The sequence below is a fragment of the Dysidea avara genome, chromosome 10 (assembly GCF_963678975.1).
Source record: "Dysidea avara chromosome 10, odDysAvar1.4, whole genome shotgun sequence".
NCBI classification, from domain to species: Eukaryota; Metazoa; Porifera; class Demospongiae; order Dictyoceratida; family Dysideidae; genus Dysidea; species Dysidea avara.
Window position 1 is genome coordinate 18,120,639 of NC_089281.1, and position 26,752 is coordinate 18,147,390.

The following is a 26,752-nucleotide window of genomic DNA, read 5'->3' on the forward strand; positions in this document are numbered from 1 at the left end:
GTAAAGATGACTCTAATAGAACAGCCAGGAGCATGACATGTAATCGCAAAATTTTCTTAAAATTTCACACTATAAAGGCACAGTGCCATACAATAAATACATATATCACATTTACATTATTAATGCTTGCAATACGAATACTCAGAATCTGCTACTTGCACATTCTTGGACTGGTACGTGATGTTATCATAAGTTAGCTCACTGTTCTCTGATGTTTCGTAATTTGCAAATACGTCGCTGCTGGTGGTCGAGGTCTTATACAATGGATTGGCTGCTTTTAAAGTAGAGTCTTCGTACATTGGATTCATTTCATTCTCAGCATCTGTTTGTTGCTTAATTTCTTCCTGGGGCTGACCTTGTTTCTCCATGCTGTAATGTTCATACACATTCTCATCTGTGTGGTTGTCGGCAGTGACCAAATTGGACTCAGATGGTTTACCCATAAAACCATATAAATCATTGTCAATTTCAAAAGATGCTTTTGTATTCTTTTCAACATTAAATCTTCCAGACCGTTTACGATACCACACCAACAATGCAATTACAATGACTATAAGAATTATTCCATTACAAACTATAACTTACAATTGAGCAATGACCACTTACCAATAATAATAGCAATAGTAATTATTCCTACACTGACTCCAACTGCTATTGGTACAGCACCCGCACTACTGTCCGGTCCCTACAACGTCATATACATATATACCAAAAATGTATTAATAAAAAGGTATTATGATAAATTGACATGTCATGATGTATGGTAGCCTATGGTGAAAAAAATAGCTTTACTACATGAACTGTGGACCAGTTATGGGTGTGCTTCTTCCAGGGAAACAGTTTTTGTATAGTTGCCAGACCACATCAAATATAAAATTAGTTTGCTCAATGTACTGCCTAGTTCCTATGAAATGAATGTATTTCTTACATGTGATATTTTATCAGCTGTTGCTGTTTAAAATAACAACTTCTCTACACTACTGTTTACAAGTCCCAACACTATTTTGGATGTCAATTTCAATATTGCTTTTTTGCATTAAAATAGCATATAAGCAATATCTGTAGAGTCACATTAGAGTGGTATAGTTGCACTTATACTATTTGGATGCCTGAATATAACCATCCTGTACTTTTTTACCATTGCCAAAATTGTGCACTACCAACTCAAAATACATAATATGGCCGTACCGGTGTTACGGTGGTCGCCATTTCTAAAAGAAAGTAAGACACAGTTGTAAGCTACAATTGTCACCAGTATCACAGTTGCTTACCCATACAACTTGAATTGGAAATGCTTCCATTTGGAGCACTAGTATCTGGGGGACAGTTGACACACTGTAAGCTCCTCGGTAGTGACTGGTAGGTGTCAGCAGGACACAGTGTACATGGTGACAAGCCAGTAGTAGAGTATGAACCACGAGAACAAACATCTACATGAGAAATATCATAGGATAAAACCGGGGGGGGGGAGGCAAATAGGAAATCTGCTAAACTTTATTTTATCATTAACTATTTATTGTCAATATATATTGTCTGGTAAATTTGTTAATCTTCACATGCTGATTCACCAAACTATAGTCACACTATAAACTTTTGTTGTTTAGAGGTAGTACTTGGTGGCATCTCTAGTGAAACCAAGAATAAGTTAAGATGATAAGTTTGCTCTCAAAAGCTTCAGTAAAAGATTGCTATGTTATGTGTAATATAATCTGAGCCACAATAATTCCTATAGATCAAAATAATTCTTAGGATCATATCATAGTTTGCTGTACGACACACTATTGTGCTCTTAAAGAAGTAAACAGTTGTAAGGCACCAGTATCACAGTTGCTTACCTACACAACTTGAGTTGGAAGTGCTCCCATTTAGAGCTCCAGAATTAGGGGGACAGTTGACACATTGTGAGCTCCTCGGTAGTGACTGGTAGGTGTCGGCAGGACACAGTGTACATGGTGACAAGCCAGTAGTAGAGTATGAACCAGGAAGACAAATATCTACATGAGAAATATCATAGGATAAGTATACACACACTTTAAATGATGAAAGCTTGGCGGGACTAAAGATTGGTGAATTGAAGGAAATTCTATTAACAGTTTTATACTGTTTAGTTCATACACTCTTACCAATACACTGAAGAGAGCTACCCATCATGGTCCCCTGGTTTGCTGGGCAGGCATCACAAGTTGGTTGACCTTGTTGATCCTGGAAAGTATCAACTGAGCATGGTACACAAGTTGATCCGTTGACTCCTTGTGACCCAGGAGGACAATTGACTAATTTATGAAAGGAGAAGCCGAACATTATAATGCAGTATATATGTGTCCTGGAATTATTTATCAACTTACTACAAATAAGGTTGCTGCCGTGTAGATATTGCCCTACTGGACATAATTCCATGATGTCTGATACTACTAGTGAACTAGTGGCTGGCTCTAAAGTTAATACACCATCAAAGAATTGTAATCTTCCACTGGTTACAAGGTCTCTTAATAATTCAGTTGTGTTAAGAATTTGATTTCTCACTGCTATTGTGTTCTCTGCTAATTCTCTGATGGGATGCAGTACTGCTTCATCACTTGTCAAGTTTGCACTCACAATTTGTAATGATAATTGTATAACACCATCGATCATATCAGAGTAGTCAACGATGACTGGTACAATAGTGTAAGGGCCATTGAAAGATTCATTAAATGCATTCTCAATGTCTAACAACAGTGATGATACATTGACTGGTGGGAATTCATTACTGTCACACACGACAGAATCATTAACAGTACTGGAATCGTTACACTCAACTGCCTCAATCTCTAATGTGACATTGATATAATTTAAAGGAATAGTGACATCATAAACAGTTATTGTAGCTGGATTAGACATTGCATTTCCTTTAGTATTAGAAGCTCTACAAAAATAACTACCAGCATGCCGAATATCAGGAATTTCTATTGACAAGACACTTGACGTTTTGTTCACTAACAAAACATATTGTGAAGTACTGTCAGGCCTAAAGTACCACTGATATCCTGGAGTGGGATCACCAGTTGCATTACAGCTTATCCTAGTACCATTATCATTACCAACATATACCTCCTTGTCTTCTGGGTGTTCTATTAGAGTAGGGGTCATTTTAATGTCTATGGTAGAAGCTGCAGACTCTGTGATGCCGATATGATTTGCAGCATGACACACATAGGTGCCCTCATCATTCATGCTACCTACCTGTATAGTCAACATGTTGGAGTTTGCCCCATTTATGACTGCTCCATCTTTACTCCAGTAATACAAAACTGGTACTTCAGACACTGCATCACATTGGAGAGTGACAACAGAGTTGATGGTAGTAAAAACAGCTGATTGTGGATGCTGAGTGATATTGGGAGAGCTGGCACACCAGTATGTTGCCACACTGCTGTCACTACTCAACAAATTGTACAATGGAGTGGCTAGATCAAGAGCTGAGTTAATAGTAATGTTAACTGCAGAGCCCAGCATTACAAATGTGGAGGTGTGCTCTTTAAATGTTTGGAGTGGTGTAGTTCTAAATTGTGGGGGTAAATCTGTAACGAGTAACTGAATTACATCAGCTACACTTGTGAAGCAATCAATTAATCCATAGCAGTTTAGCCCGGCCAGATCAATGGATGAATTGTGAATTATTTCTTGTCCTGATTGCCAGTTTAGGAATGTAGCTGTCTTGATGGACTGTAACAGGGAATTGATAGAATTATTCACTGATGAGCTAAGATTAACCAGAGTCATGTAGTCATCTTCTACTAAAACTTGATTTGACAAATCCTCAAGATTTACAGAAATATTCAGAATTTCTAAAGCTGTACCGTTGATTCCAGTTATCATGGTGCTACCATCACTAGAAGTACCAACAGTGTATATGCTACCACTAGCATTAACTGCATCTTCCAGTGAATTATAAATAGTAATCACGTAGTCCCTTAAGTTTTGCCAAGAGTTACACTGCTGTTGAAAGAATGCTAAATTAGGATCCACCATTAAGGCTCTTCTCCTTCGTGTAAATGTCCTATCAGCTGCTGCTACTAATTCTTGTGTTGCCTGAGTTAAGGAAGTGTCAATGCTGCTAAAGTCAAATGAGGTATTAAAGGTGCTGCTGCTGCTCCGAATAGCAGTACTGTATTCAATAGTCAGTGGTAATACAGTTATAGATTCTGGTGATGATGTAGTTGCAGAGAAGGTGATGCCACTTATGACAATGATGTTTTCTGTGCTTCCATTATGTTCTACTTGCTGGAATAATGACAGTATCCCAGCTGTCACTTGATTCTGCAGTAACTCTTGACTAGCACATAAGGAAACCCGAGATGCATTCACAGCTGCTAAAGTGGCAACAGACTGCTCATAAACCATCATCTGCAAATCAAGTAAAATTCGTTTCTCTTCTATGATACTTTCTGACATTAACAACTCCTTACTGGCATCATCTAGGGCTTCTAAGCTTTGTCTAATCTGACCACTTGCTGAAGCTAATAGTTGTTTTCTCACCAGCCGACACGCAACATTAGACTGGACACATTCCACACTTGGAGACATCACGGCACAAGCAGATGGTGTACAACAAGTTTGAGTTACATTGTAAACATATGAACTACCTTCAACTGTCACTATACATGAATAACTAACATCTCTACTCTCATATGTAAACAAGGGGAGAAAACATTCCTCTTGAACTAACTCTTGAAATGACAAAAATTCTGAGCTGATACTACAACCAAACCCACTACAATTACAAAATACAAGTTTTTGCACAGAAGTGATTTCAGACCAACAGTAGCCAGATGTTTCTAGAGGTGGGACCCTTTCTGTAACTTGAATAAAACAAGAACTTTCCTGAAAACCATGGGAGTTTATTTTGATGGGAAACTGACAGTTACTACACTGCAACCCACTAGCACACACACTGTCACATTGATGCATCTCACACACACTTTCAAGCATTGCCTGCGCCTCTGCACTGACATTTTGAACATTACTTAAAGCCTCAACGTATGTTTGATTTGCAGCTACCATTTGCCGTACAGCTTGTTCATATGCCACTTTAGCTTCGGTCAATCTCTCATTTTGATAGTTGACATCTGCAATGCTGGCATTCAACTGTTGTTCCACTCGCATCAGCCCTGTGTCAAACACATCAATACGATTACTGGCAGACTCATTTAATAATTGTAAGTAGCTACTGACACTGTTTTGAAAGACATTCACAAGTTCATTACCCACAATTCCCATTACATTGAGACTCATTGAGTCAAATGGTTGATCAATGCTGGCTACTGCTTCAATAGTTGAAGGATACATGCCATATAGGGAAATGTCCCCATCAAATGAAAGTGACGTGCTGTTAATATTAAGGTATGTCATTAACAAATCTCCCAAGAGGCTTACTTGTACAAGTTCTGTTACTGCAGAAAATGTCTCAATATCTTGTGAAAGTGATGCACGCAAAACTCTACCACTGTCTGAAGGTAACAATAATAAGAAATTGTTTAACCGATAAGTTGTAGCTCCATTGTTGATAAATGACTCAACTAGTACACTTGGATTACTAACAATTGGAAATCGATCATAGCTGCACCCATTGTCTAAACCTGCTACCATTAAGAAGTGATGGACAAGGCTGGAGAATCTCAAACTACCCAGTTTGAAGTCACTGCAACTAGACTGAAATCCAACTGCAGTCAAGTTATTGCCAAGCATATGAACATATGGATTCAACTGGCAACTGTCAAGCATCATTGAAACTGGAAAAATTTCAAGAAAGTTAACATTTGTAAAAGCAATTTGAGTTGTTGTGACAAAGAAGCCAGCTGGGTCTGTAGACCCTGAGCACACTGAGCGGTCTGACCCTATTTGTGTGAAATACTAAATACTATTAAATAACAATCACAACACATACCTCCAATACTCAGATGGGCTAGTGGAGCAGTAAAATTAAGATTTATTGCTGAACCATTGAATGGCATAGTAACAGAAATGACAACACTTCCACTAGCCACTCCAATCCATCTTTGATTTAAAGCATCATTTAGTACCTGCAGAATACATTTTACACGTAATAATTATTGTTTTAAGCTTACCTCACTAAGATCCTCCACTCTCCAGTATAAATCACCATTTAAATAAGCAGTCACACTTGTAGCGGTGCTACCAAATTCTCTAGTGAAAGTTCCCCTTAATCCAATATGAGCCCCTGAAAACAAAACCGGTTGATACAAGAAACCATTCCAAAATGTTTCCATCATATTGGCTGGTACTAGATTTCCTATGGTGGAGAAGGTCACTGCTTCGAGACTCATCCTCCAGCCTGCAGTAGCTAGGTCAGTAAACAACTGTAGTTGATCCAATACTGTAATATCAGTGGGTAATACAATGTGAAATGATGGTATCCCTTGACTACATAGCTCTAATGTGAAGCATACTAAATTGTTAACTGATGGAGTATGGGTGACTTGTGACCTAGACACGTTCACAGTGAAATTACTATCGTACCTAACCACGAAATGTAATGTGTTTTCATCTGTGAGAATATTCTGGCAGACATCATTGTTAATTAGTTGTTCCCGGGTCAAAATTTGTGCAATGTAAGCATCATCTCCTAGGGTGTCAATTTGTCCATTGGTTGTTGCTGATAGTTGTATCCATGTTGGCAACAATGTTGATGTGCTGCTAAAAAAGCTATTAGCCAATGCTCTGTAGTTCAAGAAATCACTGAGGTCTGACTCGGAGGGAATAAAAGATGAACAATCACTAGTACTTTCAGAAGGCACTTGAGAAGTAAGCCTTTGTACCAACAGTCTGTTCTGTTCTAAAGTAATGCTAGCTCCTGCAATAGCCAGTGGTAAAGTTAGTCTACCATCAACTAAATGGAGAACTCCTTGAGACATTACAACATTAGCAGTGCTTCTCCACTGCGAAGTTGATAATAAGGTAACTTGTTGTCCATCATGTGGACACTGAAGTGATTGTGGTGCCATAAAACAACCTGCATCACCTAGTTGACCATTTTTAAAATCTCTTTCTTCAAAATAGTTTGTTCCATTCTCAATCTGGTTAGGTCTTACAAACACCACTGATCTTGAAGGAGTTGCATAGTCACCAGCACTGGCTCCAGATAGTGAATAGGATATGTAATATTGTCCACTTATTGCTGTGCCAATAGCTTCTACATCGAATATGACAGAAGATTCCGAGTTGGTGAGAGTGACATTAGGTGTTGAAATCATGACAACACTAGGATCAGAACTTGTTAAGGATATGATCAGCTCATTATCAGGCACTGCAGAAATAGTTACACTAGTTTGGGCCCCCATGGTCAGTACAGGATAGGAAGGTAAAGTGATAATCCCTAGTTGGCAAGTGATTCCGTTGTAGTTGGTAAAGGAACAGTCACAGGAGAAGCCATCAACTTCCACTAAGGTACATTCACCACCATGGAGACAAGGATTAGGGCAACATGGGGTCCTTTCTGATACGTAAAAAAAATTACAATGGTAAGCAAGATACAATTGCTTACCTCTACATATTGGAGCATTGGTCCATTCTACTGTTCCACTACTACCACCAACATCACATATTTGAGCGTAAGAATCAGGGCCATCAATGTAGTAGCCATCATTACATCCCACAGTACACACTGACTGATATTCCCTTGGACATGGTAGCATTACAAATCCATTAGCAGAAGACTCAAGCTCATCACACAACATGATGTTACATGACGTGTCGACTCCACTCCAGGAGTTATTAGGTTGACACATCCTTTCTGTTGAACCAACCAGTGAGTAACCTGGATCACAAGAAAAGTTACATGTAGTCATCGTAACTTGGTCTCCATCACAAATAATGACACCATCCTGAGGTGCTGCCAGTTGAGGCAGACATGGTTGAGCTGGAGAAGAATAACAGAGTATTATTACACATCTACATAGTGGCACTACCTACCAATACATATAAAGCCATCATCATCCAAGTCATAACCTGGTTGACAGGAACACCGAAAGCTTCCAATACTGTTGATACAATTGTGATCACAGCGACCATTGATTATGCTGCACTCATTCACATCTGTCGCCAAAATAACACCTGTACGGTACTGTATTATGACAGGTACTCACCATTACAAGATCGCTGGTTTCCATCTAGTTCATATCCATTGATACAGGAACACTCAAAACTTCCCACACTGTTAGTGCAGTTCTGCTCACATGGATTAGGGTCAGGTGCACACTCATCAATATCTAAGTACAAGTACACAAGAACCATGAAATATCATTGGATGATGTAAACATGAATAGGTCTACAATATCAGTCTTATGTTTATACTAGCACTTTAATAATTAGAAAATTATGCTCTGGCAGTGTAACGCCAAAGGGAATGAATCAGGGTTGAAACCTTGAAATTAGGTTAGGTACTCCTAAGGCTGCAGCACATGTTGCTGTCAGACCTTCAGTGTTGGTCACTGTAAAGTGTTATTATACAACCAAGTGCTAAGAATAATACGAAATGTGGTTAAAATCACGTCATAAATAAATAAATAATTAATAATTAATGTTTGAGAAAACTATACGAGGCCTAGCGACATAAACTAACTGGGGATTGATTCGCCTGTGAACGAAAGCACAACCGTATAATCGTTGTGCTTGTTTGTGCTGATGACTTAAATGTACGTGTAATTCTATATAACGCCCATACCACACCCATGCTTTAATTTCAGATTGCACAAAGGAGTAGATTATTTTCAGGTGGCACAGTGTTCCAAGTCACCATGCCAGGTGCCAGTGGACACACCCTGCATGATGAACAAGATAAAAAGTATGTTAACATTTATTTATTTAAATGTTTTTCAACACACAGAAATTACAACAGTATGTAGCATTACGTGGTTATTATATAGGTTGCACTATTTACAGTGTGTTGAAGGTCCACCAGTATCCTGTACTGGTGGCCAAGTTAATAAGTATATAGTATGATCGTTTGTTGTGTATTTGTATTATCAAGAGTATATGATGGGGAGGGAGAGTGTCGAACTGCGCTATAGGCTGTGAAAAATGAGCCCGTAAAGTAACTCGCATACCTTCGCTTCTTCTCGTAAACCTGACCACTGTTATTTAACACCTTAAATGTTTTAACGAGTGGTCTGTATGGAATTGCAATGGCTGAAATTCCATCTAGACGCGTCACTTTAACTAGTAGAACTGTCGAGGCAAGGCATGGGATGGCGACCATGATGAAATATCAACCTTGCTCGACCATGATAAAACCTCAATCTTTGTTTACCAGGTTAGCTGCTTCTGTCTTTCTCTTTGTACGGTGAGTTCCACTGCGTAATGTGCCATACTTTTCTCGAGTACACCGTTCTTTCACTCAATAGTCACATGTACAAAGTATGCCTACTGCACTTATAATTAGTTGCCAATCAACACAAATCACCGAGTCGTTTGAACGATGCCATAGGACTTTACGGGCTCATTTTTTACAGCATATAGCGTAGTTCGATATTCTCCCTCCACATTATATACTCTTGGTATTATTTTGTATACTTCTGTTCATCCTTTACCTGGCTTGCTAACTAAAATATTTCCATTTCCAGTGTTCAGTGCCAATAATACATTGCTGCATACAGTTCTACGGTATAAACTACATCTCCTGTATGTTGTACAGTATTGTGTTACACATCATTATGCCATTGTCACACCATTGATGTACCAGCACTCAGCTACCAGTAGTTTTGTATTGGGCCTGACAAGCCATTTTGTGGGGCCGGCACAGTTTTCAGCTGATAAGTTTGTGTGTGAAAATGCATAGCTCTCAACCTGAAGCCTTTCAGTGCCAGGAGTGAGATTACTTTGTCACAGAAGCATAATACCTCTTACAACCAGACACTTTCCTGGATGCGCTGTGCTTTGTTGTTTTCACTATTACGTTCTGCTTTTATGCATTGCAATCAATAGTCTCTACTGAAAATTTAGGCTTGCATGCACCATTATGTTGGGTTTTCGCAGATCCGGTCACATATTGTTAAAAACCATAATTAGAGTAAGTTCACTACTAAAGTGTTAATTTTCATTACTAGGAAGAGTCTTTACCCATTTATTGTATTGTTAAACCTATCTCTTTGCACCAATCATGTATATCAGTAGCGCTTTTTGACCGCAAAACCATGTCAGTGTTATCGTTTCACTACTCAAGATTGCCTTGAGAGATTAATCCCAGACCACCACCAGCATGTAGAGCAGGCTTTGGTCTATTTACTAGTATACTGTTTATTAGGATATACAAACAGTATATATATACAGTGTTGGGAGTAACGCGTTACTTATGTAACGCGTTACGTAATATTATTACTTTTGTGGTAGCTAAGTAATATAACGAAATACACCATAAAAACAGGTAATATAACTCAAGTTATTTACTTACAAATGTAACGCGTTACCTAAGTAATATAGTTACTGTAACGAATCTAATATATATGTAATATTACTACTACAAGTAGCGAAGTTCCTAATCTCGTTAGTAATCCACTGAGTAATGCCTAGCCACAACGAAATAATGAAGCCTACTGAATGAAGCTTATTCACCAGCTTCTTACTTATAACCAAGATTTGCACATTGTCCAACAACGCAATCATGTCACGTGATAAGGTGGTAGTTTCACACGTGACAGCTTAAGGCTGTGGACACAAAGTAATATAATATGTAATATTATTACAGTTACTTTATTTTATGGGTAATATGTAACTGTAACTAAATAGTTCAGTTGCAAGTAATATGTAACTAGTTACTTTTTAAAAGTAACTTGCCCAACACTGTATATATATATATATATGGTTACATAACCACAGAATTTTAACAAAGGGCTAAAATGTACAGGAGCCTATTGAAGTTGTGGTATTTTGGTTGACATAATATGTACTCTAGCAGTCAATTAAGAAACCCTACAAAGTTAATGAATACTTCTACCAAAATTAGGGTTCAGTGTTTGGATAACACACACCTTGAAAGTACAAAGCAATTTTCGTATTACTTTTCGATGATCATACATTGTGGAAGCATTAATAGAATATAAAAATACTAATTGTCATCCAGTTGGAGCCACACCTAGTTGTGCGTATGAGAGTGCTTTTGACTACAACTTGTCTATGTTACTGTTTGATTAATATACAAAAACCGTTTACTTCGCTCTAGGAAAATACAAAGCCAATACATCACATACCTGTACAGTTAGTTCCATTCACAAGTTGATAGCCATCACGACAAGTACAAAAGAATCCACCAACCCTGTTGTTACATATATGTTGACATCTTCCTTCAACAGCACACTCATCAATGTCTAACGTTACAGCATGTGACTTTGGTGTTAACATAGCAATAATATTACCAGTGCAATTTCCATCTGCTGTTACAGTGTCTGTAGGTCGAAAGCAACCACAAAAATAAGAGCCGATAGTGTTGTTGCAGGTCTCAGTACAAGGTGGTGGTCTGCGACTACACTCATCAATGTCTACATTAGTATAATACTTAACAACACATCTTGCATGCTAATCTGCTGACTAACCATCACAAGCATTGCCATTCAACACATACCCATTTCTACAGCTACACTGGAAGCTGCCACGAGTATTAGTGCATGTCTGTCCACATGGGGGATTACTACTGGTACACTCATCAATGTCTGTGGGACTGTTACATGACACTCCATCAATATACTAGTGTACACTCACCAGATGAACAGTCTTGACCAGTCCAGCCTGCTGGACAGTTACAGGTATTAGGAGCATCACATGTCCCACCATTAACACAAGGTGGAGAACAAATTGCTGTTACATATCAAATAATGTCACGAGTACTTAATTGGTATGACTACTTACGCTGACAATCAGGATAGGTACCACTATAGCCAGAACAACACACTGTACGAGTACGCATTACACTTCGAATTCGTGTCACTGGAACAGATCTGGCAAGTGTTCTAAAGAATTTATAATAGTTGATCAGTGGATATTGAGTAGTCTTGCATTTACCTTGTTCTTTCACACCTTTCCCATGGCCACCAACCACAGGCAGCTGTATATTGTGTAGTATAGTACTGTATCGTCATGGTGGAATAGGACTCATAGTCCACATAGGACTGTGAGCATTGTTGTGAAGCACTGTAACATAATGATAAGCAATATAAATTCCAACACCAAACTAATATATCCATATTATTTTAGGGGGATATATTCCAAATATTTCCACTTAAATTCACACAGTATGGTATCATTAATTTTCTTATTACCACATACAAACATTGTCAAACAACTACATACAGTAACTATTGTAGTGTGTAGTTTTGTGAATAAACAAGCTCGTTTTATTATAGTTGTGCCCAGACAAATGCCAGATTTAAAATCTGCCACCAATTATATAATGGAATAATGGATTGCCCGCAAGTATGCTGGCATATGTAAAGGTATGAGCAGAATTAGCTTAGCACATTCATAAACATTAATCCCTAATCCTGCAATTTTATTACGCGTGCATCGCTATTTTGCACCACATGAATTCTCAAAAATTTGTATAGCTGCATAATGTTTAAGTCTAACTATGCTCCCCTAAGGAAATGCCTTGGTATGGTTTCCTTGCATGAAGAAGATACCCACAGGCAGCCAGATATCAAATAAAAAAACATGTCTCCACAACTCGAATTTTGGTCTGCCTGTCTGACCACTGTCACATGGCTAGAAGCAGCATGTGGCCACCATTCAAAACTCACGGGTGGCATGTTCTTTTTCCAGGGTCTGCCTTTTGCACTTCACCATTCCTTTTATCTTCCATGACATGGGTGTTTTCTTGTATTTGACACTGTAATTGATATTAATTTTGAATACTATTCCATAAAGGTAGTTTTCATTGTGTATGATATTTCTATGATGGTTTTCAGCAGCAGCATTTTAGGCAGAGCCTGTCATTTTAGGGGGAACCCTACTAAACAGTACTACCATATTGTTTTGATGTATATGCTTACCATGGTAGAGATAACATTTTCAAATATGGCATCCATCTTAATCAGTACTTTAAAATGCAACGTAAAAGCTTATACTTTTCATCCTGTTAGTTGTTGAATATAATATCCCACTGACACATAGTATCGTATTTATCTGTACAAAATCTGAATCTCTACTCCTTATATAAGGATGTGTGATTGAAATGAGCTTGGCATTTAAATATTTAGTCCCAGGAATTTACTCTTGGTGCGTACCATACATTGAACATTTTTGTGTATACCGATATCAGATCTATGCAAAAGTAGACCAACAGGTGAACGTTGTTCAGATATGTCACAAAATAAAAACGTGACTAGACAAGGAGGGGAAGGAAGACCACAATCACACTCAAGTTTTACAACATCAATTAGTACTCCCAAGAAGCGAAAGCAGTGGATAGACCTGTTACTGATACTGTTAAGACAGGGTGAAAGATATGGAGAGTAGATAAACAGTAAAATGAGGTTCCTAGATAGATGCTGAAAGATGGAATCACACACACGAATTGTTCACAGTGCCAATCCTGGGCCCCAGCCCTCTTTATCACGTGCTGAAGACAATCACCAAGTAGAAAAGTAACTGGTGCTTACTTTAAATGGCATAGTTACTTTGCTTGGGTTTGCGATTTTCAGCTCCATAGCAATTTTCTGATAGCTGTGTCATCAGCTCAAAAGTAGAAACCACAACTCCACCTTAGGTATTGTTGCATCATTGTGACACCTCCACTTTAGTTGTTTACCTCTATAAGTATTAACTTGATGTTTTTACTTACTTGAGATAGCCACTTGCCTATGGGTATACACCATTGTATTGAGAAGTGTACAATAGGTGAAACATATTTACTCACCACAAAGCATATACAAAGATTACTGAGATCCGATAAGACCACAAGTTACTCTCATTATATATACAAACTTGCAGCTAGAAGCAACTGCAGTTTTAAGACAGTCCAGGTTGCTAGATGGCTTCCTAATTCAACTGTGCCATTTTCCCCTTTAAAATGTACAAGTACACATTTTTTTTTTGAGTTTTCAACTGACCATAGCATATCAATAAAAAGTACTGAAACAAGCTGGAGTAGTGCACGATATTAAATCACAGTAAAACAATAAGAACTGTTATATCCCTACTGTGCATTTCCATTATGGTATCTTGAGCACAGTAGGGATATAACACTTCTTATTGTTTTACTGTGATTTAATATCGAGCACTACTTCAGCTTGTTTCAGAACTTTTTATCAATGTGCTATGGTCTCTACTCTAGTTAAAAATTCCAAAATTTTTTGTGGACTTGTTAACTTTTTTTGTAAATAATTTTTATAACTGGTGAACCCACGCATACCGCATCTGAAATGGTGCCGTGCCCCAGTTATTGTCTGAAAAGTGAAGTATCGCTTACGTTTCGTTGTTGGTTATGTTCTACCCATTATACAGCACTACGAATCAAGAACTGTTTGTGAAAAGCACCTTTGCAATCGAAATAGCCACTATGAAAAATACGGACGATTTCTGTTACGAAGGGAAGCCATCACGTGCTACCACCAAATTGACACTTTTCGTTGTCAGCAAAGATGAATGGGACACGAAGGAGGACACTGGTAAGTCCATGAAGAATGCATTGCACGTACTGTGATATGCCAAAAGGCACCTGTCAGGCCAAAGCGGCATCAAACAGCAAACCCGTAGCTTTAGCCGTTATTGAGTTACGCTTGTCTGAAGGCATCAGTCAGAGTTACTCAGCCAGTCAGTAGAAAATTCCGTTAATTAAAAAAAATTAAAATTCAGTAGCAACTTGTTGAAAGCATTTCAGGTTGATCTGAAAGCTTGTTTGGGCTTAGTTTTTACCTAACCAATACTGCCTCATCGTCATCAGGGAAATTGAGGTTGGTTTTTGGGTGATGTTATTTCATGGGCCACGCCTACTTCTTTGTGGCCCCTACTGTACTATCATACTATATGATGGGAAGCCCTGTAGAAAAATGTACCTTTTTTTTCAAATTTTAAGTACTGTGCATGCCAAAGTAGTAGCTAATTCCAACCCAACAAAGTAATATTAAATTATATATTTCTGAGATCAGCAATCAATACTCTATCTATTGAACATACATATAAAAAGCCCATTTTTCCAAAATATAAAAATTGGGCTGGAATGCCTAACAATGGTATTTAAATGTTCCATTCAGGTCAACATTCACATACTGAAACTAAGCCAGGCTCAAAATGTGTGGGCTGAAATGGATGCTGGGCATTGTCACAATACATGCTCTGGTCCATTCAAATACTGGAGTGTCAGTGATAAGCTATAAATTCAATGAAAGCCAACTGTAAGTGTTGTAGATTTTGCTACTTTGAGTACTTATATTATGAACTCTTGCTTATAGTATTAGCCGATCATCAGCTTGCAGATCAATATGTGTAGCTATGGGTCTCAGCTTACTTTCATATACAGGATACGATTTTCTTAGGAAGTGGATATAGTACCGGCACCGGTTATGAATGTGAATGGCTATTTTACTGGCACAAGTCAATCATTTACTGGACTATCAAACACACCAGTTGTATCTAGGCGAGCTAGGGTTGGTACACGTCCAGTATGCCCCGAGCATTTGACTTTAGGGCACGCGTCTAGTAGGTTGCCCCGAGCATTCAACTTTAGGAGACGCGTCTAGTAGGTTTCCCCGAGCATTCGGGATGTGAAAAGTAGTTTTATCGTTAGGGTTAAGGTTGGGTTCAGCTTTGGTTTCTTCTTCACTCTTCTTATATATGTGACCCAGTCTGGGAAAACCGGTCTTATCACCCATGTCAGCAGATTCGATTTTTCACCCAGAACACAAAGCTACATGAATAAACTATCTAATTCACAATCAAAATCAGAGTGGTCTGGTTTTGCTGGCTGCTTTTCCCAAGCCCAGTGGGGATCCGTATGTACAGTGTGGGGCCTTAATGGAACTCTGGTCAGCCTGGCAATGGTTGTATGTGGCTGTACAGCTCCGTGATGCTGAATAAATACATCTGCTGTGAATTTCCTTTTATTTTAGCCAGTTGTAAGACCTGAATGGCCCATAACTTGGCCTAATTCATCCCAAAACGTTCCTCTTCAATTTTTAAACAGCATCTTTCCCGCCTTCCAGCCCCCCTGCCTCCTACCCCTTTTGGAGCTCGCTTGATACAGCCAACTTTGGTTAAAATACTATCTAAAATGGCGGGAAACTTAGCTGTTGACTACTTCTTCAGTGGATGATCTGGAATGTAATAAGTTGTAAAACGTGTGAAAATTTAATATGCGTAGCTACCACCATTGACAAGCTACAACACCCTGAATATTTAAAACCGGCATTTCTCGATACTTTCAGATGGGCAAGAAGACCAGTTTGGGTCACATATATAGAAGTCACTTCAGTTGGACGTTTATAAAGTAGAAACTAAGGGAAGTACGTAGCTGCAGCACTGATGGTACAGTGGTTACTGGCATGGACTATGGTATGGCCCCACCATAAATCAGGGTTCGAGTCCCAACTCAGTCAACCTTCTTCTTTTTCGTTCTCATGTTTTTTGTCCAAGTTTTTTTTTTTTTTTTAATGCACGTGACTGTCGGCACTACATAACCTGCCATTTTCTTATGATCACCCTGAGTGATCCCCACCACGTACCCTTCTCGGGCTGCTAGCAGTAGCAGTAGAGCCGCGAACAATTGCAACATTCTCCACTGCATCGCACACCGGATTCTGATGGTCCTACAGAGAAACAAAATGTAGTCCAATTAATGCTAAAATCGCTAGGCTGGTCGAGGCTGGTACCCTTAAACACACTACTTGAAGCCAGCTACTGTACGTAGGCAGCTCAGTAGTAGACTAAAATACTGAAATTCGGCATAGCTTACCTTCTATTATTAGTGCCGGTTTGTCGCTGTTTCAGTTCCGTCGTGTCCTAACATGGGCTTATTAAATAAACACAGCTCCACCTACAACCGATCACGACCATGCAAAGAAACCATAGAAATGCTAGTCTCATGCCCGGCTGGGTACGAGACTATAGAAATACATCGTCATTAAGCGCGCATCCTAATTTGATGGCTTCTAATGACGATTCCGTAGTATCACTATCGCAGTTGTTCGCTCAGGGCCTGGAGGTGCAACGTGAGATTGAAAATGGTCAAATGAACTCGAGTAGCCGCGACTATCAGGTGAGTATTAATCGCAATGTATTCTAATACTTTAACACACCAACATTTCAGCAATTTTCAAAGCGATTTTGCCATGGCTTTGTGTTTAAAATATTGCAACTGGGTCTAGTATCAAAATGAAGGATCGTGAGTGGTTTCCTGCCTCCCCAGACTGACTCTTTAGTTAGTTAAATGTACATGCATGTATACTTACTTTATGTTTTGTACTCCCTTGCCATGCCCACCCAGGTGTTTTTAACCAACCCCGTCTGGTGGTCGCATGTGACCGAGGATTCCTTAATGTTTAATGTAAATGTTTGTGTCTCAAAATAATGATGGTTTTCTCTCTCAGTCTGATGTATATTAAGTGATAGACTTTATGCACCTATTAAATGTTGTGCCCTACCCCCCACCCTCCCCCCCACCTTATGGATCCCCATATATCAACAGGGAAATTGACCATTACATCTTGCCTCACTCATGAGGCAATTGATAACTACAGTTTGCTGTAGCAAAATCTATTAATAGGTTGATCTTTCAGTTACCCGAAACCACAACTAGATCTCATCCTCTATCAATCCGGCCAATTGTATCTACTATTAATTCATATTAATTCTCTTTTTTTTGTAAACAGCTCTTTCCTTTGGAACACCATACCGCATTCCATCCTACAGATTAAGAAGTCAAATCTATTCCGTGCTGCCCTTTCTATTCAAATAACTTTCTCTTTTTTGTCCTGTTGAGTATTGCTCTGTTATTAGCTATCTGTCTCGTCTTAGTTGTTGTATTCGTGTGCATTTAATGTTACTGTATGTATGTTTAATTGTGGGGAGTATGTTTGCAGGCTTGTCCTTCTGTACGACCCTGTCATTTTGACAAAATTGATAATAATACTAATACTAATCAAATCCCCTGGAGGCATAGCAAGGATTTGACAAGCTACTTTACTCCAATACATGGGAACTTGACACTCTGTGTTATTCCCTATGACCTGGGGATGGGACACGACACATTAGTGGTATACTCTCAATATGAGATTTCCATGTTTTTTTTTTGTTTTTTTTTGTTTTTTTTATAACTGGATCCCAGTAAAGATTTCGGTGAGAATGATCTAGGATTAAGCGACTCTCAAATAATAAAAAACAACGGTTATAAAATAAAGCTAGATTGACTGGAGGTGCTAATGATTTTCAGGTATAGACCATGTGCGTGCTAAGGCGTGGCACTTTATCACATCATCAAAAGAATACATCCACCATTTTTTGAGGGCAAAATACGTATGCATTCTACGCCTAGGAAACTTTTTTAATGCTAATACGAAGGAATCGTACTGAAAGATAGCGTAGCGCTGGTATAAAGTAAGTTACTAGGTAAAAGTATATAACATACTTAATTGCAGCATGGCAAATTATTCCGCTTAGGGAAGGTTTTTGCAATAGAACTCTCAATACTTTTGCCCTCACTTTTCTTGTAAACTATCGTGAAACTTGAAGCCGTAGCAACTTTTTCTGGTTTTTGCCTGTAGTCTACTTCACTTTTCAGATGATAATAACTGAGATGCGTGGCACCATTCTTTTGGTATGCGTGGATTGCAGAGGTGCTTTTCAAACAGTTCTTGATTCAAAATGCTGTGTAATGGGTTAAACATTGTTGACAACAAGATGTAATGGATATTTTACTTTTCAGAAGACAATAATTGATATAGCTGGGGCACGCGGTGATGAGGTATGCGTGGGTTCACCAGTCATAATAATTATTTACAAAAAAAGTTAACAAACAAGTACACTAAAAAAATTGGAATTTTCAACTAGAGTATGCTGTGCATTTCCATTGTGCATTTCCATTATGATATCTTGAGCACAGCAGGGATATAACACTTCTTGTGATTTAATATCATGCACTACTCCAGCTTGTTTCAGTACTTTTTATCAATGTGCTATGGTCCCTACTCTAGTTAAAAAGTTCAAATTTTTTAGTGTACTTGAATTAAGAATCAGAAGAAAGACCAAACTGGGGTTGGATTATTATGTCACAAATGATGAAGTATACACTGATGACCAAGACAAATGAATATTTTAAATCAATATTTTTCCTCCGTTTTCACTGTTGAAGATACCTCACATTTCCCAGTAATTAGTGAAGATAAAGTCTCTAGGATGCAGCCAACTTGCTGTTGTTGCCAGTCTTCTCTCAGGTTGCAAGCCTTTTAAAGCTACTAGTTCGGATGATATCCCTGCATACATACTAAAAGAAACTGCCAATCAAATTGCTCCATCTTTAACTCAAGTTTTCAAAGCCTCCCTAATCCAGTCCAAGTTACCCTCTGACTGGAAAACTGCCCATGTAGTTCCAGAACATAAAAAAGGTGATAGATCACCACCTAATAACTATAGGCCAATATCACTGACTAGTTATGCTGTAAGACTCTTGAACATATTATCTCAACAAACGTTTACTCGTGTTTCAGACAAGCGTAACTTGATAACGGCTAAGGCTACGGGCTTGATTTTGCTTGATTTTTTCATTGTTCAACGTCGCTTCGGTCTGAGAGGTGCATTTTGGCATACCGCAGTGTGTACAATGCATTCTTCATGGACTTACCAGTGTCCTTTGTGTCCCATTCATCTTCGCTGACAGCAAAAAGTGTCGATTTGGCAGTAGCACATGATGGCTTCCCTTCGTCACAGAAATCGATTTTCATAGTGGCTATTATGATTGCAGAGGTGCTTTTCAAACAGTTCTTGATTCGTAGTGCTGTGTAACGGGTTGAACATAGCCAGCAACAAAGCGTAATGGTAGTCTCGCGTAGCCAGACCCTTTTCTATTTGTGTGGGGGCGGGGAAAGAAAAGGGTCTGGTGAACATAGTATAGCATTGTTGTTGGCCTATCCCGAGATTGTGGGGATTCTACTGTGCAGCTTCCAGATTGTTTGTGAGTACGAATGACGTGTTTTGCTAACTGTTGTGTCATTTGTGTCTTGTTGTCATAGGGGTCATTCCATGTCAAATCAACCAGGAATTTGGGGTCACCTTGCGAATTTTGACGAAACTTGGTGTGTTAGTAGTACCTGTGGTGCTTATCACTCATGTAAATTGTTAGCTTCATACACCCCACAGATTCTGATTTATGACCACAAATATTTTGAATATTTCATGAAAAATTGGTCCATCTCTAGTTACAAAATTGACTGTAACTTTGCACTGTGTAAATATTTTTAAACACAATTTTCAGTGATGAAAGATTGTTGATTGAGCTTTCCAGTGATCCCTAAATTATGGGATATCTACTTAATTATGGTTCAAAAGTACTGTATTGAAAACTTTAATCCTTTATATTTCAAAAAATGCAGCTTGAAATTCTCCGAATTTTTTTGTAAATAATGATTGGGTCATGGTCTATGTTTGATAAAATTTTTGTGGTGGGACCACAATGGGCTCAAGAGATATAATGAATTAGGGAGTGTATAAACAGTGGAATGGAATTTTTTAAAGTTCAATATCATTTTTTACATCCAAATAAGTACAACTCCTCCCCTTATGTAAGCAAATAAATAGGATTTCCCTTGAAGTCAGCTCTTTTAGCATAATTCACCTCACCATATACAAAGTTTACTAATGTAATGTAGTGTAAAGTCAGTTATGAACATGCACAATAGCAGTTTATTGGGAATACCAGGAAGACTCCTGACTCAACCCTTGTTCCCAAATGATAAAAAGTTAGCTAGCTAGCTGATTACATGAATGCATTGTAAAAGTGCATTCACTGTATAATGAAGTATTCATTTATTTATTATCAACTTTATCAGTTAGGCACTGGAGGGTGAACACAGAAGGCAGAGCCTGTACGAGGTGTTTACCATTAACCTAGGAACCTAAGCAAAATCTTTGGGAAAAGTGAAATGCGACTATCTTGTAAGCATTTACATTGAGCCTTTCCCACAATTATGTCAGAAAATAAAATTTAAGCCAAACTTCATTGTGGCAGTGCCACGTTGCACACTGAACTGAACCACAGTTAGTTTCAGACAAGTAATAAAGTATTGAGTTATAAGTCATACAAGTGTTATGGTGAGGAAAAGTATGCTAAAAGAGCTGACTTCAAGAGGAATCCTATTTATTTGCTTACATAAGGGGAGGAGTTGTACTTAGGCCACTTCAACTAAATCTTTTGTTTCTCGGGCGAAATTCAGCCAAATAAAAGTCGGTAGGTCGGTAAAATAAAAATAAAAATAGGCTATTTTGCTAGCTGAAGAGTGATATTGCGAGTCAAATGGTGGCTAAGCTACATTATGGTTGCTGTATCACTTGTGAGTAGGCAGCTATATGTTGAGATTTTTACTTTTTGAGAGTTTAAAGATAAATTTGCAACTCCTTCGTGGCGTTATCACTCTTTGCAAGGTGATCACGTGATTAACATAATTATTTTATGCTGAAAAATACAGGGTCGGTCGGGCCCGAGAAACAAAAGATTTAGTTGAAGTGGCCTTATTTGGATGTAAAAAATGATATTGAACTTTAAAAAATTCCATTCCACCATTCCAGTATTCCACCATTCCAGTAGTCCATTCCACTGTTTATACACTCCCAATGAATTATGTTGTGGTATGCAGTGGAATTTGGTAGCCTATTATTGCTGTATGGGAGTGTAAACCTCCATGACCACTCGCAACAAGGCCATGCCAAGTTTGTCTTACAGAGTGAAGGTGTCTAGGTATAGTGCTGCATGTATTAGTGACCACCTATGTGCTTCTGTTAATTTATACATCTCTAGTTGGATATTAATGTATAGTACTAAAGCATCAACCTTTTCTAGCAAATCCAAAAATGGTCCATATTAGACAGGTTGACTTTAAATTACAGATCTGACCATAATATGTGTCCTCATGTGAATGCGTACAGTACCATCTCTTCAGTAATACCTTCATAATTAAGTTGAATCCAACTGTAGTGGACTTAGCCCAATTTAAGCTGCGTATGTGGCTGCATGGGTACACACAACAAAACTCCTCAAAAGGGATACCTGGACACCTTGATAACCAGAACGTCTGTTTATACTCCACTCTAGTGGTGCATGTACATTTGGACCAAGGTACTTCTGTGGTTTTGTAATATGAGCACTTTATTGAATGGAAGGATTTTACCATATACATGCATTACCTGCACCTCAATGTGTGAATTAATTATGACCACTTTGAAGATCAAGTCATAAATTCATGCACATACTCATGCAGGAGGTAAACATGTTCACTACGGTTTCACGTGCATTTAACATTTACCTGTACTGATCTTCAAAGTGTGAATGCAAAATACTTTGAAAAGCCATTTAGTAATTACAGTACTATAATTCACACAGTACTATAAATCACACATTGAGGTACAAGCAAGTGTTCATAATATAGCAAAAACTATTGGTACAAGTAATGCATCTACTGTATATAGTGTAACTCTTCTATTCCCTGGACCATTGATAAAGTGAGAAACCACAGACTTGTTTTGGGTCCAAATGTACGTACAATGATAAAGTGAGATCATGAACACATATCCTGGCTATCAGTGTGACCGGGTATCCCTTTTGAGGAGGTCTGTTGTACCTATATGCAGCCATGTACGTAAATCAAATAGTGTGGATTGGGGCTATGTATGTAAGTGCCTATGGTGGGATTTGACTTAATAAAAGTATTTCTGATGAGATGGTACAACATTCATGTGTATATAAATGCAGGGTGATCTCATTTAAAGTCCATCTATCTAATATGAACCATTTTTTGGATTTGCTAGAAAAGATTGATGCTTTGGTACTATACATTAATATCCAACTAGAGATGTATAAATTAACAGAAGCACATAGGTGGTCACTAATACAGGCAGCACTGTACCTAGACACCTTCACTCTGTAAGACAAACTTGGCATGGCCTTGTTGCGAGTGGTTATGAAGGTTTACACTCCCATACAGCAATAATAGTCTACCAAATTCCACTGCATACCACAACATAATTCATTATATCTCTTGAGCCCATTGTGGTCCCACCACAAAAATTTTATCAAACATTGACCATAACCCAATCATTTACAAAAAAAATTCGAAGAATTTCAAGCAGCATTTTTTGAAATATAAAGGATTAAAGTTTTCAATACAGTACTTTTGAACCATAATTAAGTAATTAAGTATTATATGATAAAAGCAAATGTTCACGACAAGCAAAGACGATCACCAAGTAGAAAAGTATAAAGTGACTGTCCAGTGCACTGTCGGCATTACATGCTATACAATGCAAGCAATGATCCAGTGTACTAAAGGTGACGACAGTGAATTGGATCAGTTTCTTATGTTGAGTTATTGTGTTGTTCTGCTCTTTCAGGTATACAGGACACAACATTGTAAGTGATGATATTGTGGATTTTTTCTTATCATGATGATCAGTGTTGCGTACTGTTTTTGGATTTATGCAATAGAAGAGACTGCTTTCTCTAAGTGTGATGTGTTTGTGGAGGATGTGTACACAGAGACTGCTATTCTGAGGTAGTTGGTTATGGACGAGATTGGAAGGGAACTTATTTGTCCTTGCTATATATAGTAGACTCCATATTACTGTACATGTTAATGTGTAATTATAGACTTCATTATTATGTTGAATGAGAGTGACCTTGTACATTTATATACGCATGTTACGTTGTTTAAATATTCACTGTTAAACATATTTTGCTATGATTTTTTCGGTGATTAATGGTTGTGGTTAGTACAACATGTGGGAATTGTTTTGAGGCTTGTAAGGGTAGTAAACAGGCGTGTTGTTGCAAAGGTGGAGTGCTGATAATAAGGTGGTATGTGTGGATTTCCTGTTTCCCGCCTGCATGGTTTTTTCTTTTTTTTTTGTCAAGCCAAGAAAATTCCATTATTTCGTAAACTGACGTATTCTACGTATCACGTGATTGTTTTAGATTCTTTGAGGGAACGCATGGCTATTTGTGAATTCTGCAGAAAAACTGCTCTTAGTTGGACTATATTAACACGTTAATGACAAGAATGCAGTCAAGGATTATTTCTCCTGTGTCAAGCGATCCTCGTGTTGAACTGAATGGCCACAGTTTATCAGAAATACGTTAGATGCTACAGTTGCAGCTGAAGTAGTAGTAGTAGTTAACATGACCTTGTAATTGTGTAATAGACATGTGTAAAACATGTGTAGTAGTTAGCATAATAGAATTTGCTGCCCACATTGCAAAGTTTGTTTGGCCAGGAAGGGAAACAGGAAAAAGTTGGAGTGCTACGCACTTTGTAGCTAGTGTCACATTAATACATGCACTTGAAATTAGAGTATTTTGTAGAGGCGTTCCAAACATCTCCAGCCATATAAAGTTTTAAACAACTGTTTGGTAACTTATGTGCCGATAGTTGATGCTTTACACTAAATAATGATATTTACATATTGAAACTAGCCATTGGGATTGCGTACCTAATAAAATTTACTGATTTTAGCAGAATTCTGAATATCTACCGACATGGTAAGGTCAAAAACGTACGAGAAGCCCATTAAAAGTTGGCTTAGGAAACATGGTTCCTGTTTATATAGGCCTACAGAAACTAGAACAAAGCCATTCTAAACTAAGTTACTCATGCGACACTAATCTCGAGGTGGCTCTCCTTAACTTTTGCCTTTAAACTGAATGGCAATAACTCTTCGTACAATTCCCTCGAGTTTTTGAAGTATTATTCACGTACACAATGTTCCGGACCGCTTTGTGTTTAGACTAATTAGTTTAAGGCGAATTCCCATAGTATTGGTAACGGGTGAATCCCACAATACATTATGCATTGGGCAAAATGACAAACCAGGTTCAGAAACTGTGCTGGGCCCACGTATCCACTGAAGCTACAGCCATGAAAATAAAGTGTATTCCCTAGAGTTTTGTGAGTAATTAGCAGACCGTTTTTTTTTGTGGGTACCACTACGTAATGTTGCAGGCGCTTCAAAAATACACGAAAATCACTGTTTCTACACCATTTCACATATTTTTTGGGGTGTGTCCCTTTCAATATTACTGTATTGATTATTAACCAAATAAATTCAATATGAAATGTTCTATTCAGGACAAAATTCTTTGTTTTTGCATATTGAAATTAATCCAGGATTAAAACATGTGGGCATTCTGGCAATACATGCTCTGGTACATTCAAACACTGGAATGTCAATGGTAACCTATGTATAATTTAAATGAGAGCCAACTGTATGGACCTTATCCGTAATGACGTCAGACACGTAAAAATGGCCGTGATAGTTGTGGGACTTTCGTAAAATTTGTATGGGCGACTATTGGAAGAAAATTTTTCAACGATGATATCTCAGCCAAGATAGAACATATCGAACTCTAACCTGCAGGTATGGTTATAAGGTAACTGAATGAATAACCAAACAAATTTTACAAAAGTCCCACAATTTAACTATCGCCGCCATTTTATGGCTGTGACGTCATTGCGGATAAGGTCCATAGTGTTGTAGATTTTGCTCGTTTTTTAACTGCACTGAGTACTTGAAGTATTAGCTGATCATCAGCTTATACAAGGGGGTGTCACGTCAGCTCACGCTGTAGGTAGATCTGCGACCGCGGTCAAAGTCTTGACCGGGGAAAATTTCACCTTGACCCTTGACTTGCAGCGTTTATCGTCTTTGTCCTGTGACTTGAGCGTTTCTTGTCGAACTTTTGACCTGCACTTATTTCTCTATTTTCCTATACGCACCTGCGCTTGTAACCTAGTATAATATTTTCTTAGTGCGTGCTACCAGCGGCTGGGAGAGAAAGATCATTATAATTACGGCGAAATGCCTGTTGGAGCTTTAAAACATCTTCTTAGAGATCCTTACTTCTTGTGAGTTACGTATAATCCCGTAAACTTGATAATAGCTACGTATAGTTTCGATTGCGGGTTTCGAACCTTCCGTATCGTCTTGACCCTTGACCCACTGTAAGAGCTATTTAGTGGCCTTGACCGTTGACTTAGAGTTTGACCGCGGTCGCAGATTGACCTACAGCAAGAGCCTGAGTGACACCCCCTTGTTATATACAGATCAATATGTGTACGGGTCTCAGCTTACTACTAGATACAGGATACGATTTTCTCATGATCACCCTGATCCCCACCACTTACCCTTCTTGGGCTGCTAGCAGTAGCAGTAGAGCTGCGAACAATTGCAACATCCTCCACTGCATATCGTACACCGGATTTTGATGATCCTACAGAGAAACAAAATGTAGTCTAATTAACGCCATAATCGCTAGGCTGGCACCCTTTAAACACACCACTTGAAGCACAGATATACTAACCTGGAGTTAGTATATCTATGCTTGAAGCAGGCAGCTCAATAGTAGAACCGGTGAGAGCTAAGGTTTATCAGCAGTGAATTCTTACCTTCTATTATTAGTTCCGCTATGTCGCTGTTTCAGTTCTGTCGTGTCCTAACATGGGCTTATTAAATAAAGACAGCTCCACCTACAACCGGTCAGGACCATGCAGAAATGCTAGTCTCGTGCTTAGTCGGG

The 26,752-nt window shown here is 38.4% G+C and overlaps 1 protein-coding gene across 2 annotated transcripts; it reads right to left on the minus strand.

Moving 5' to 3' along the window:
* Window positions 1–38: 38 nt before the first annotated feature.
* LOC136268238 (uncharacterized) lies at window positions 39–26,741 on the minus strand. Of its 2 annotated transcripts, none has more exons than XM_066063517.1 (20): window positions 26,622–26,741; window positions 26,361–26,446; window positions 12,049–12,177; window positions 11,896–11,996; window positions 11,749–11,844; window positions 11,583–11,699; window positions 11,406–11,528; window positions 11,241–11,357; window positions 8,142–8,264; window positions 7,969–8,091; window positions 7,541–7,915; window positions 6,105–7,492; window positions 5,924–6,059; window positions 2,346–5,873; window positions 2,124–2,273; window positions 1,836–1,994; window positions 1,272–1,430; window positions 1,189–1,211; window positions 607–685; window positions 39–550 (listed from the first exon to the last, which is right to left on the minus strand). In XM_066063517.1, exons 2-20 carry the CDS (start codon window positions 26,420–26,422, stop codon window positions 120–122), a joined length of 7,419 nt encoding a protein of 2,472 aa, XP_065919589.1. In that variant the 5' UTR covers window positions 26,423–26,446; window positions 26,622–26,741; the 3' UTR covers window positions 39–119. The 2 variants fall into 2 exon arrangements, with proteins under 2 accessions (XP_065919589.1, XP_065919590.1); XM_066063518.1 differs by having other exon boundaries at window positions 26,537–26,677.
* Window positions 26,742–26,752: the final 11 nt, after the last annotated feature.